At 37.9% G+C, this 13,995-nt stretch overlaps 1 protein-coding gene and 1 long non-coding RNA gene across 4 annotated transcripts in view; one reads left to right on the top strand and one right to left on the bottom strand.

Moving 5' to 3' along the window:
* The window catches only part of VCL (vinculin), a 110,380-nt gene that overhangs the window by 61,951 nt on the left and 34,434 nt on the right, over positions 1–13,995 (bottom strand). For both annotated transcript variants that reach the window (XM_058698359.1, XM_058698360.1), the window contains exon 2: positions 12,586–12,656. In XM_058698359.1, coding sequence (XP_058554342.1) covers positions 12,586–12,656 — 71 coding nt within the window. The remainder of the gene's footprint in view (positions 1–12,585; positions 12,657–13,995) is intronic.
* The window catches only part of LOC131493716 (uncharacterized), a 65,500-nt gene continuing 57,205 nt past the window's right edge, over positions 5,701–13,995 (top strand). For both annotated transcript variants that reach the window (XR_009252810.1, XR_009252809.1), the window contains exon 1: positions 5,701–6,010. This is a non-coding gene — a long non-coding RNA (uncharacterized LOC131493716). The remainder of the gene's footprint in view (positions 6,011–13,995) is intronic.

Genomic DNA, 13,995 nt, shown 5'->3' with positions numbered 1-13,995 from the left:
ATTTAAAACCTGAGTTACAAAAAAAAAAAAAAAAAAAAAAAAAAAAAAGACAATGAATAATCAAGTTTCTTTCTCTCAAAGACACTAGACCCAGAGTTTTGCATGTAAGTTTGGCCAAACTTTCAAAAAACAGATAACCTTTATTTTCTGTAAACTGTTTCAAAGACTAGAAAAAGCTCTTATATCATGAAGTTAAAATAACCTTGACACCAGAACCAGATAAGAACAGAACAAGAAAATTATAGATCAAGACACCCCATGAACAAAGAAGCAATATCTTTCAAAAATATTAGCAAATTGAATTTAGCACTGCATTTTCTTTTTTAAATCACAACCAAGCAGAGTTTATCGCAGAAAATTGATATTCATGTAGTAGACCAGAGACTATCTTATCAAGTAATGGATAAAAACTGCATTATCATCTCAATAGATACAGAAAGAACTTTAAATAAAAACAAGCAATCATGTTTTTAGTTTTTTGGGTTTTTTTTAAAAGACCTTACTACAGGCAACAATAAATGAGGGGAAATTTTTCTGAGTAAAGTTTAAAAAGCAACTAACTTTATTTGAAGAAAATGAGTAAGAAAAAAAGATTGAGAAGCCAAGGAAGGAGGGTAATAATCATCAATGTCTTTCCCCCCTCCCCCAGGTATTTTCACATTCATTATCTCATACATTTAAGCATCACAGTAATTATGTTATAAGAAGTTCTTATAATAAAGACAGAAAAAGAGTCTTAGCATATCGGAATGAGCACAGCCTGGGAGTCAGTCCAGGGTTTGAATCCTACCTCTGACATTGATGTATTGGGTGACTTTGCAACAAGTTACTGAGCTTCTCCGAGTCGTAGCTTCCTCAACTGCAAGATGAGATGAATTAAATAATACAACTTAGGGCCACCTAGATGGCTCAGTCAGTAAGCATCTGACTCTTGATTTCAGCTCAGGTCAAGCTCTGCAGCCTGCTTGGGATTCTCTCTCTCCCTCTCTCTGCTGTTCCCCCCTCCCCTTCCACATGAACATGCACTCTCTCCCTCACTCTCTCTCTCTCAAAAATAAACATTAAAAAATCATAATAGTACAACTTAAAATACCCAGTTCACAAAAGGTGCTCAAGAAATGGAGCTATTTTTATAAGGTTCTTTTGCTGTACTAAGGAAAGAGCAATAAAGATTTTAAACAGATGTGGGAAAAAAATTTTCAATCTTGAGAACTTCTTGATTTGGGACTTGACCTATATATGGACAGTCAAGGTAATAATTAAGGGAATACCTGTGTCTAATTATTTATAGTGTTTGTTTGCCTTGGGGCAGTAGGGCTGACATAGACAATGACCTCAATTCATCTATAAAATAAAGCAGCTGGATTAAATAATCTCTAGGATTCCTTTTAACTTTAAAATGTTATGAATTTAGCTTCTTTATAGCTTAAGAGTTGCAAGACATCACAATACATCACAAATTACACGTGTAATATTCCTTCTCTGGAAATACTTAGGAAAAGTGTAAACTGTTATCTTCTAAGAGTGGCATAAAAGTAGCACTGCCTTGGAGAGGACGATGGACTACACGACCCTCATGGAAGGTCAGATTGTGGAAAGACCGTGGATTCAGAAGAAGCCATGAAACCACCAATAGGAAACATGTCCTGCCACATACAAGCTGAGCCAACCTTGGGTGAGTTAAAGTTCGTCAAGCCTCAGTTTTTTACCTGTAGAATTATTTTATTAATATCCTGAAGTTGATGTTCTCAGAATTACATAAGAAAATGAAAATACATAAGTACCTGGCCCAATAATATGCTTTTCAAAAAGGTGAGTTCCCTTGGTCCCTTGAGTTCCTTTCAATCATATGATTTTGATTACTCTCTAGAAATCGAAGCCAAAGAATTACACATTAAAATTGTGTATGATTTCTTAATCATAAAGGGTATACAAAGTAAACCAAGGATCAAATCTTTGCCAAACTGTTTAGAACTCTTCTGCAAACCAATAATACTGACTCAGAGTTCATCATTGACAAGACTCAAAAGTTAAACCATTTTTGTTTAAGAAGGTCCCTGAAGGGGCACCTGGGTGGGCTCAGTCAGTTGAGCATCTGACTTCGGCTCAGGTCATGATCTCATCAGTTGATGAGTTCGAGCCCCACGTCAGGCTCCGTGCTGACAGCTCAGAGCCTGGAGCCTGCTTCAGATTCTATGTCTCCTTCTCTCTCTGCCCCTCCCCTGTTCATTCTCTGTCTCTCTCTGTCTCAAAAATAAATAAACATTAAAAAACTTTTTTTTTTAAAAAGTCCCTGAAAAACAGTAGTACCCAAATATGTTTAATATAGCAAGTTCAAAGGTGAACTATTTAAAGTTTGGGTGTTTGCTCTAGGTCAAAAATGAAGCAAGTCAGCTGGCAGATGTGAATAGTCTCACAGAACTTTGGTCATCTATGTTGAGACACAAATCTTCTCTTAAATAGCAATGGAAATAATCACACACACACACACACACACACACACACACACACACACACACAAAACTCAAGTTAAAAAAATAAAGCCTTAGAATCGCACATTAGGCCCAGATAAGCAAAGTGCATTGAGTGGTATAATCAAAGAATTAATTCTAAAAAGAGATATTCTGGGCACGTTCATTGAGAAGAACGTTTAAAAATACAAATTTCATCACAGATTATTTTGAGTGTTCAAGATCATAAGCAAAGAAAAAGCTAAATATACAGGCTGGTGATCTAAAAATATGACACTACTACTTTAGGTCAAAGAGATCTAAATTAAATGTAAGCATGTTTCAATCCTTTTCAAACGTCTTCTTTGTAGGACATGAGTATCAACCAAGGTAAAATTGTGCTTAACTAATAAAGTTTTTAAGAGTTAAAACAAGGTAATTTTCTAGGAAATATGATTAATGCTAATCATGCAGATTGTCAACAGTACATAAGCCCTTTCACACAGTATTTTAGAAACATTCTTTTATTCAATAGGCCTAGACATCACAATATGTTTCAAAAATAATCCAAGCTGGTGAATGATTTCAAGCAGACTGTTCAGAGCAGCATTGAGACAGAAACTGGCAACACTTTACAGTTCTACATGAAACTATCATTTGCCTGCCAACAAACAAAGCCACTGATGCCCTTTTTAAGGAGTTCATAGCACTAGACCACCTCACAAGTGACACATTTTGATACATTCAGATACTGAACACTCTTATACAGGGTCCATAAACTGCCTTCCTTTTCATTTATTTATTTTTTTTTTAACATTTATTTATTATTGAGACACACAGAGAGATAGAGCACGAGCAGAGGAGGGGCAGACAGACAGGGAGACACAGAATCCAAAGTAGGCTCCAGGCTCTGAGCTGTCAGCACAGAGCCTGATGCAGGGCTTGAACTCACAAACTGCGAGTTCATGACCTGAGCCGAAGTCGGACGCTTAACCGACTAAGCCACCCAGGCGCCCCTCCTTTTCATTTCTGTTCCATTACAGAAATAAGAATGAAATTCCATGCACACTACAACAGCAATTTTTCCAAGGCAAATAAAATAGTTTGCCATAAACATTTACCTATAAGGAATCCATCTGAAGTAAATCCACACTGACAGAAAATGAATCTCATAGGTTCACATAGCTTACTTTCTTTCCTCCACTAGCACCTATTATTCATCCAGTATTTGGCTATGAACTCTGGAAAACCACTTCCAGCTTGTAATCTTACTGCTCAAGAACTGGAAAGCTTCTCTGCTACTCAATTCCAAGTTCCTCTGCCTGGCTTTCAAGGGCCTTTATCACCTGGCAGAACTTAGCTCAGCCCCTACTTCTCCCAATATGACTGTCCCTCTCCTCACAGGCCCCATGACTTGCTCATGCAATTCATTCCACCCAGAGTATTTTCCTTTTCCCCACATCCATCTTCCCAAGTTCCATTTCCCACAGGAAGCTTCTTTCTACTATTCCTACTTATAACAATAGCACTTTCTCTGAATTCCTATTATATAGTGAAAGTCAGTCTGCATTACAGCTCTTTAATTTCAAACTTTTTAAAGCATCTTTTTACTTCTTTTTTTTTTTAAGATTGTTTTCAAGCAATCTCTACACCCAGCATGGGGCTTAAACTCACAACCCCAAGATCAAGAGTCACATGCTCCACAAATTGAGCCAGCCAGGTGCCCCCTTCTTAAAGCATTTTTTAAAAATTTCTCTGCAACAGCTTTCCACCTTTGTTCCTCCATGATAACACAGAAGAATAAAACCCACATGTATGACATACCCCCAAGTAAAGCATTTACAAATGTGGCTATTTTATTACTACTAAGAAATAACTTACAATACATCATACAAGTGATTAGTGTGCTACACATAATAGAAGGTGATCAATAAATACTTAATTAACCAATTAGTGTGTCCAGCCCATTAATCAATCAATTACACATAAATATTACTGCTGCTGCTGCCTGATAAGGATGATGATTGACGATGATGCAAAATACTCTTCTCCTGACAGTCTCTACAGGAACACATGACTTCTTACAGGGCAAATCTAACCAATATTGTAACAGTACAGCAGGGACATTATACCCCTGAAGTTTATGAAGATTGAGACAGTTTCTATGGCAATCCTCGTGCAATCCCACACGTCCTGTGCAACAGTGTGGTTATTACTTCAGTCTTGGGTAAAATTAGTAAACTGTAAACTCTGCTAGTGCAGTTAGAGATCAGATAACTCTTACTCCACCCAAGAGAAAGACTTCCTGTAACAATGCAAATCTTGCTCCGTATTAAAATGTTCTTGCTTTTACAGTAAGGAATTGCTCAAGCATTGGAAGTCCCTCACTGAGAATTATAACTCAGATATATAATTTTAACTGATATGAAATGTTTTCTCCAACATGTCAACATGCTCTTAATTGCCAGTCACACAAATAAGACCATGATTTGATTTTGACACCCCCAAATCCTAAAAATGCCAAAAATCCTGAAAATATCGTATCTTGCCCCAAAAAAAATCTCTAAACATATTTCAGACTGCTTAGATATAAATCTATCTACAGACCAAGAGCATTCTGTTTTCTCTAGTACTGACATTCTACCATTCTAGGAGTAGAAATAGATCCAAGAATAAATTTTTGAAACTTTTATTCTTTAGTGTTGCCTAAGCAGACACTATTAGAAGTGCTTGTAAAAGTAGATGACAGAGGAAGCTCTGTCATGCCCTGGAAACCTCCAAACATCAACCAAACAGCCCAAAAGAATGTCCTACTCAACAGTTCCAAGGATGTCATTAATTGCTTCCATCTGCTTCTCTCTGTCCCCTCCCCCTTCAAGTCAAGGCATCTACAAAAATTTTCTGCTTCATTTTGCATTTGCATTCTAAAGAAAAGTAAGAAAAGCATAAAGAGCTATAATGTTTTAAACCGTGGAATATTTGCCCCCCAAATCTGTTTGACAGCCACAGCCATATTGTTGTTTGTACCCTGTGCTATTTTCAAGTAACATATTAAGTTAATTGAAAGGAATCTATTCAAAGTCCCCCCAACCTCCCAGCCAAGCTTACAGGTAAAACTCACAGGTGTCTGCACTTGGTCCTAACTCTGCTTTTTTAGGTCACAGGGCCTATATTCTCAGAAAACAGACCCCAACTACAGAACATACTCTTCTCTAGTCGGACCACAACCCACATCCTGGAGGAGCCCCAGACAGAGCAGCTTGAAAAACACGCCATCTTCTACTCTACCTGGCCGAGAGTCGACCCTCTCTCCACACACTGTGTCCCCTCTCAACATCCTTTAAAACTCCTTACAAGGCTCAGCCCGACAGAAACTTGTGGCCGACATCTCTCTTGATGTCTGGCCCCTCTCCTCCCTTAGAGAGTGAATAAACTCTGTCCTGCTTATCTGGACATGCTTTGTGCAATTCCCTAACAGCTTTGGTGGCCCGTAAGAAGACTGGCCATTACCTACTGACCGGAATCCATCTCAACCAGATCGCCTTCTCAACTTATCTCAGGTGAGTCAAATTTTCATTTTCAGGAGGGCGCTTTGAGATCTTGAGCACTGACAGCAATCACCCACCAGGTGTTGGCCAATTCCCCCACGGCAAGGTTCAAGCCCCAGTACTGGGCTCAGTCAACAATCAACAGTTCACCACTGGAGCGACACCTCCTCTGGGTCTTTCTGCAGTCTTGGGATCCTCAATCCCTTCCCTTCACACAGACCCTTGAGTCTGGGGGGATGCCCCTTTCTCAGGCTCCACACTGGTCAGGGTTTCATCTTCCTGGAACGCTGAGTCAAGATGTCTCCCTTCACAGTTTTTCCCTTTGTTCCTGGTCTTCAAAATCTCCTTTCTCCTCCTAGATTTCCAGATGGGCAATACCTTGTCCACCCCTCCCAAGGACTCCCCTCTGGGATGCCTCCTTAAAAAAATATCAAAAACCTCCAGGTGCATGGGTGGCTCAGTCAGTTAAGCATATGACTCTTGATCTCGGCTCAAGTCATGATCTCACAGTTCCATTCGTGAGATCAAGCCCTATGTCTGGCTCTGCAGCCTGCTGGGGACTCTCTCTTCCTCTCTCTCCACCCCTCCCCTGCTCACGTGCTCTTTCTCTCTCTCAAAATAAAAGGATAAAAACCATTTTTACAAAAATCTCAAAAACCTCCAATTGAAACAAGGTATTTGGCCCAAACGTCTTAATTTTCTACTGTAATGCAGCCTGGCCCCAATATTAATTAGATGACCAGAAGGGCTGGCCAGAGAACAGCTCTCTTAACCACAATTCTCTTCTCCAATTGAGTTTATACTGTCATGGCCTGGGTAAATGAGATGAGGTTCCTTATGTCCAAGCTTTCTTTGAACTCGCTCGTCATCCTGACCTTCGCACTGCCTGTCGTATGCTCCTTCTATCTCCCCAGTTCTACCAACTTGGATTTGACCCTGCTGACCAACCTCCACCTTTCCACTTACCCATAGTTGATCCTCTGGCACCTCCACACACACCCCAGTACCCTCCTTCCCCTCAAGGCCCTTCAGCACCCTCCTTCCCGCCTTAAGCCCTTGCCTCCACTTCTCAATCCTTCTCCTGCCCACACTCCCTCTGATCACTCTTACCAACCTCCTGGTGCTCTCACCACCCAACTCCCTCTTCGCAAAGTGGCTACAGCAGGGAGCATTGTTTGGGTCCACGTTACCTTCATGCCAGATCTTTCTCATATGGAATTTAAGCTTAGCTCTTTCTCAACTGATTCCTCTAGGTTCACTAAAGAATTTGAATATCTCACTCTTTCCTGTGATTTATTGTGGAGGGACCTATATGTTATTCTCTCCACCTGTACCACCCCAGAAGAGAAAAACAGAATTTGGTCCAAGGCTACTGAATATGCCGATGATCTAAACTGCAGAGAGCCTGTACAACATGCTCCCAGCAATGCAGCAGTTCCCTTAGCTGAGCCCAATTGGAATTACCAGCCCTCCTCTGGAGACAAAGCCAAATGCAACCACAGGACCACCGGCTTCATAAGAGGCATGTAGCGGGCAGCTTCTACACAGGTCAATTATGAAAGGTTAAGAAAAAGCACCCACAGATCAGATGAAAACTCTGCCCTTTTTCTCACCCACCTCACTGAAGCTCTTTAAAAATTCACAAACTCATGACCTCGAGCCCCACATCAGGTGAGCTCTGCTTCCCTGTCTCTGTCTCTCTCTGCCTCCCTGGGATTCTCTCTCTCTCTCTCTCTCTCTCTCTCTCTGCCCCTCACTTACTTGCACCCTCTCTCTCTCTTTCACAAAGGAAAATCGATCCTGCCTATCTATGCATTTCATCTCCCAGTCAGCCTCAGACATTAAAAAGAAACCTCAAAAGTTGGATAAAGGCCCTCAAACCCCTCAATATGAACTACTGGACCTGGCCTTCAGGGTCTTTAACAACAGACAGGAGGAATCAAAGAGGAAACGAGACAAAGAGATCAAAAACGATCTCATGCTTACTAGGCTACTGCCCTTACTGGAGCTATTCAGTCTTACCCTGCTGGCTCAACCTAAACATTCTCCAAGCCCCCTCCAAGAGCTTGTCACACTTCTGGTAAGCCTGGCTACTGGCCTAAACAATGTCCCAATAAAAAACTGCCACCCAGGGGCACCTGGGTGGCTCAATTGGCTAAGTGACTGACTCCTGATCTTGAGATCAGGTCATGATCTCACAGTTTGTGAGTTCGAGCCCCGGGTCAGGCTCTGTGCTGACAGCTCAGAACCTGGAGCCTGCTTCAGATTCTGTGTCTCCCTCTCTCTGCCCCTCCCGCACTCATGCGCTTGCTCGCTCTCTCAAAAATTAACAAACATTAAGAAAAAAAAAACACTGTTCAGTAAGTTTTTCAGTTGATCATAACGTAGTGTTTTTCCTTTATTCCCCATGGAGACCAGGATTTTTCCCCATGATGCAATAAAGGTTAAAACCTATGAATGGTTTACCTAAATCCATTAATGATCTTTACCTAAATCAATTGCTTCCTAATTAAAATTGCATAATTACGACTTCCTAATTCTGTCATTAATTTCACATTTGTTGGCTAAAATTCCCCTCATCAACTAGGACTATTCGGTTACTCTGAGATAAAGTCTGTACAGGGAAGGCAAGATAGTTACAATTTTTTATGTGTGGGTGAAGACAACATTTAAGATCTATTCTCTTAGCAATTTTCAAATATACAATATTGTTAACTATAGCCACCATGCTGTACATTACATCTCTAGGACTTATATATCTTATAACTGAAAGTTTGTACCTTTCAACCACCTTCACTCATTTCCCCCATATTCCAGTGTGTGTGTGTCTGTATACATACACACATACAAACAGACCACATTTTCTTTATCCATTCATTCTCTGATGGACACTTAGGTTGTTTCCGTGTCTTGGCTTTTGTAAGTAAGGTTGCAGAGAATATGGGTGTGCAGATACCTTTCTGAGGTAGTGATTTTGTTTCCTTTGTATAAATACCCAGAAGTGGAACTGTGGATCATATGGTAGTTCTACTTTTAATTTTTTTGAAGAACCTCTGGAAAGGCAAGGTAAATCTTAATTTTTTTCTTTAAATCGCCAATTACCAATAAATAAATAAACAAATAAATAACCTACTAGAGTAGGGAACTGGTGTACTACTTACCACTAAGGATAATCAATGAAGTTTTGTTTTGGTGTTTTTTTTTTAAGGTTTATTTTATTTATTTTGAGTGAGAGAGCATATAAGCATGCAGGGGAGGGTCAGAGAAAGAAGAAGAGAGAGAATTCCAAGCAGGCTCCACACTGTCAGGGAGAAGAAGCCCAATGGAGCCCAACGCAGGGCTCAGACTCACAAAAGTGAGATCATGACCTGAGCTGAAATCAAGAGTCAGATGCTTAATCCACTGAGCCACACAGGTGCCCCTAAAGTTTTGTTTTGGTTTAAAGTTACCTATTTTTTTGGAAAATATCACTAGGACACACTCCTTAATTTGTCTAAGTCCCCAAGGAAGCCCGTGAGAGCACATAGCATACTTCAAGGATATATTTCTGGGGATGAGCAGAAATTAGTTTCCTGAAAAAAAAATCATTAATCAGTCAAATGATCTTCATTGACTTGAATGTCAGGGTTGAAAGGAAATTTCTGTAGGGTCACCTAGTTCAAATACCCACCTGATGTTGAAAACCCCTTGTGCATTATCTCACCATGCTCTATACTTTCCAGAGAGTGAGGGGCAAACAGGTATGAGCTAGATCTATGTGGTTTTTTTTCTCTTTTTATTTTTTATTGAGGTATAATGGACATATAACATTATATTAGTTTCAGATGTATAAATGATTTTAAATGTGTATATATTGTGAAAGAACCACCAAATTAAGACTAGTTGCCATCCATAGTTTTAATTTTTTCATATGATAACTTTTAAAATTCATGTTCTTAACAATTTTATATTAAACCCCCAAGACTCATTTATTTTGTAACTGAAGCTTGTACGTTTGACCCACTACACCATTTTGGCCCCCCACTCCACTCTGCCTCATCTCTAGCAACTACCAATCTGTTTTGTGAATCTATAAATGATTTTTTAATGTCTTTTTGTATTAACTTGTTTTATTTTTTATTTTTTTTAATTTACATCCAAATTGGTTAGCATATAGTCCAACAATGATTTCAGGAGTAGATTCCTTAGTGCCCCTTACCCATTTAGCCCATCCCCCCCACACACCCCTTCCCGTAACCTTCAGTTTGTTCTCCATATTTGAGTCTCTTATGTTTTGTCCCCCTCCCTGTTTTTATATTATTTTTGTTTCCCTTCCCTTATGTTCATCTGTTTTGTCTCTTAAAGTCCTCATATGAGTGAAGTCATATGATTTTTGTCTTTCTCTGACTAATTTCACTTAGCATAACATCCTCCAGTTCCATCCACGTAGTTGCAAATGGCAAGATTTCATTCTTTTTGATTGCCGAGTAATACTCCATTGTATATACACACCACATCTTCTTTATCCATTCATCCATCGATGGACATTTGGGCTCTTTCCATACTTTGGCTATTGTGGATAGTGCTGCTATAAACATGGGGGTGCACGTGTCCCTTCGAAACAGCACACCGTGGATAAATGCCTAGTAGTGCAATTGCTGGGTCGTAGGGTAGTTCTATTTTTAGTTTTTTGAGGAATCTCCATACTGTTTTCCAGAGTGGCTGCACCAGCTTGCATTCCCAAGATCTGTGTTTTTAATGTAAGGTAAATATAAGTTTAATTATAATGTTTAACTGACAGCATAGGACTCCTCTTAATATTACCATGCTGATGAAATGGCACATAAACAAAGTAGGCTCATATTGGTTAGAGCTGGAAGAAACCTTGGAGGTTATCAAGTCCAGTGAGGCAAATCAGAAAAGATACTCCCACAAAACAGGCTCTACAAAAAACAGATGCTTCTGGCCCCTTACTTCCTGACACATGAACATTTTGCAGAATTAACAGAAACACCATTATGTAGAAGCACCCACTCAAGTAAGTTAGAAATAAAAAGACATCAACATGGGTGAAATTTTGCATCTGTTCAATGAAAATAGAACATAAGGAGGTTAAAAATAAAAGAATACTTCTCACTTTATTTAAAATTGTGATATATAACATACATAGAGAAATTTGTATAAAACATACATATAATGAATAGTTATAAAACAATCACCCATATAACTCAACACTTACATCAAGAAATACATTACCGTTTATTTGTTTATTTTGATATTATTACCATTTCAGAAGCCCCTGTGTGGCCTCACCCTGAGTATAACCCTCTTCCTTCCTCCCAGAGGTACCATTACCCTGACTTTTGTAATCATTATTTCCTTACTTATCTTCATCTTTTTAAGGCAGTTTACTTCTACATGTTTCTGAAGTTTAAATAAATGGAGACTACCTATGTATCTATCATTCATTTCTCTCATTTATTTTTGAGATTCATTCATTTTTTTAATTGAAGTAAAATTCACATAATATAAAATCAACCATTTTGAAGTGAAAAATTCTCTTTCATTATTGATTGGTATTCCAATTTATGACTATACCATAATTGTTTTTATCCATTCTACAATAAACAGACCAGTGGAGTCATCATGAACAATGTTGATATCAATGTTTTCATATATGGATCCTAGTGTACATGGGCATAAGTTTCTCTGAGAATTGTCTGTCCTCTACTTTACTAACACCAAACTGTTTTCCAAAGTGGCCGCACCAATTTACATTCCCAGTAGGAGTGTATGAGAGTTCCAATTGCTCCACATCTTTATCAACAACTAATATTATCACACTTCTTAATTTAGGGTTTATAATGGAGTAATTTGCACAGCTCTGATGAGTAATGAGATAGAGTACCTGTTCATAATTTATTGGCCATTTAGATTTCCTCTTTTGAGGTGACTATTCAAATCCTTTGCCACTTTTTTTTTGTAACTGAATAGCCTTACCTTACTTTTGACTTTTGAAAAGTAAAGATTCCACTTTTTTTCTGTCCTATGCACCAACCTTTACATTTACTTAGGTCTTGACTGCCATAGAACAAAATCACTGAGCAAAGACAAAGTTGACAAAGTTTTAACTAATCAAAAGTTAATATCTCCGCTTTTACTCAGGATAGGCCAAAACACCTGCAAATTATTTGTAGGAATTTGGGTGATAAGTAAATATAACTTAAATTTAAAATGTTACTGAAATAACACTGCAATAAATTTTTAAGTTTGTATCTACTGTTATTCCCTCATCTCCAAGCAAAGGTGTTTAGCATATAACTCAGATTCATGCCTGCTAAGGTCAGAATGTTTCTGAATCTTTTCCATACCAAATAATGAAACTCAGAAGTCAAACTTTCATTAAAAATCACTATGTCAAAAATGCCTAATAGCAATGAATACAATCAACAGTAGGAACTACAGTGTTGTAAGATGAAAAGTCAAAATCTCAATTGTAAACACTTTTATATTAAAAAAAAAAAAAAAAAGTTGCTCCTGGAATCAGTTAATTTTCTTTCCTACCAAGAGGATTATTCTGCTTAGCAAGAGAAGAATGTTTTACTCACTTAATAAATGCTGGTGGCATATCTCTCTTCAAAATCTGATCTTCAGTGGTTTGAACAGTCTCTTTTCCAACCTACAGGAGAAAAAGATTCACAATTCAATAATAAATTCTCAGACTTTTAAAAACTTATACTTAAACATATTGAAACACATACTTTATCATTGATGTTTCTGGATTCAAAGAAAATTTCTGGATTTTTGAAATTATCAAGACAGTTCCCATATATCCTTCCACAATATACTTCAATAACAATATGGGATACAAACAATGTACCACCCCTTGTTCAGAGTAATTCATTTGAAGGCACCGTGGAGCACAGTAAAAAAAAGAGATAAACTCATCTCTGAGATATATGTATATATGTTTAATTGACAAACTACTTTATATCTTTTTTTTTAAGATTTTATATTTAAGTAATCTCTATACCCAATGTGGAGCTCAAACCCACAGCCCCAAGATCAAGAGTCACATGCTCCACCAACGGAGCAAGTCAGGTACCCCTATATCTCTAATACAGTACATGAAGTACAATGAATCAAGATAAGTAAGCTAAATGTCTATACAGGGGGGAAAAAAACATATTACTGGAACTGAAAAAAAGTATAAAGCAATTATGATGCTGAAACTAGAAAACAAACATATGAAAATACACAACTTCACCATTAATCAAATAAATTCACACCAGGGGTGCCTGGGTGGCTTAGTCAGTTGAGCATCTGACTCTTGATGTCAGCTCACTCAGGTCACGATCCCAGCGTCCTGGGATCAAGCACCATCTCGGGCTCTGCATTGGGCATGGAGCCTGCCCCTCTCCCTTGCTCATGCTCTCTCTAAACTAAAAAAAAAATTTTTTTAATTAAAAATAAATAAATAAATTCAAACTAAAGCAACACGATTTTTCCCCTAATTATAGATCAACTTTTTAAAAAATAATATATAATGCTTAATGCTACAATAGAATAGTTTTATACCCTTCTAATGGCAATGTAAACTGGCATACTCCATTTGGAAAAGCATTTACTAGTATGTGTTAAGAGATATGAAAAGTCATATCTAGGAATTCCACTTAAAGAGAATATACACTATAAGCAATAATACCAAATGTGGTAATAACAAGATTCACAAAAATATTCACTATCATGGTAGTTATAAAAGCCAAAACATTTTTTAAATAACTTATCCAACAACAAGGAACAGCTAAGTAAATTAGGATAAAGATAGAGTACTACAGAGCCATTAAAACAATGGTTATAAAGACTCGGCACTACATAAAAATTTTTCTGACATTATATTTCATTTAAAAGGAAGAATAAAAATAATAAATACACTATGATTACAACAAACCAGAAAAATCCATATGTATGAAGCAAAACACTGAAAGAATACAAAACAAAATGTTAACAGCGATTAT

This window comes from Neofelis nebulosa, chromosome 13 (genome assembly GCF_028018385.1).
Source record: "Neofelis nebulosa isolate mNeoNeb1 chromosome 13, mNeoNeb1.pri, whole genome shotgun sequence".
NCBI lineage: Eukaryota > Metazoa > Chordata > Mammalia > Carnivora > Felidae > Neofelis > Neofelis nebulosa.
Note: the sequence above shows the minus strand (reverse complement) of the source record. Positions and strands in the feature narration are given on the sequence as shown.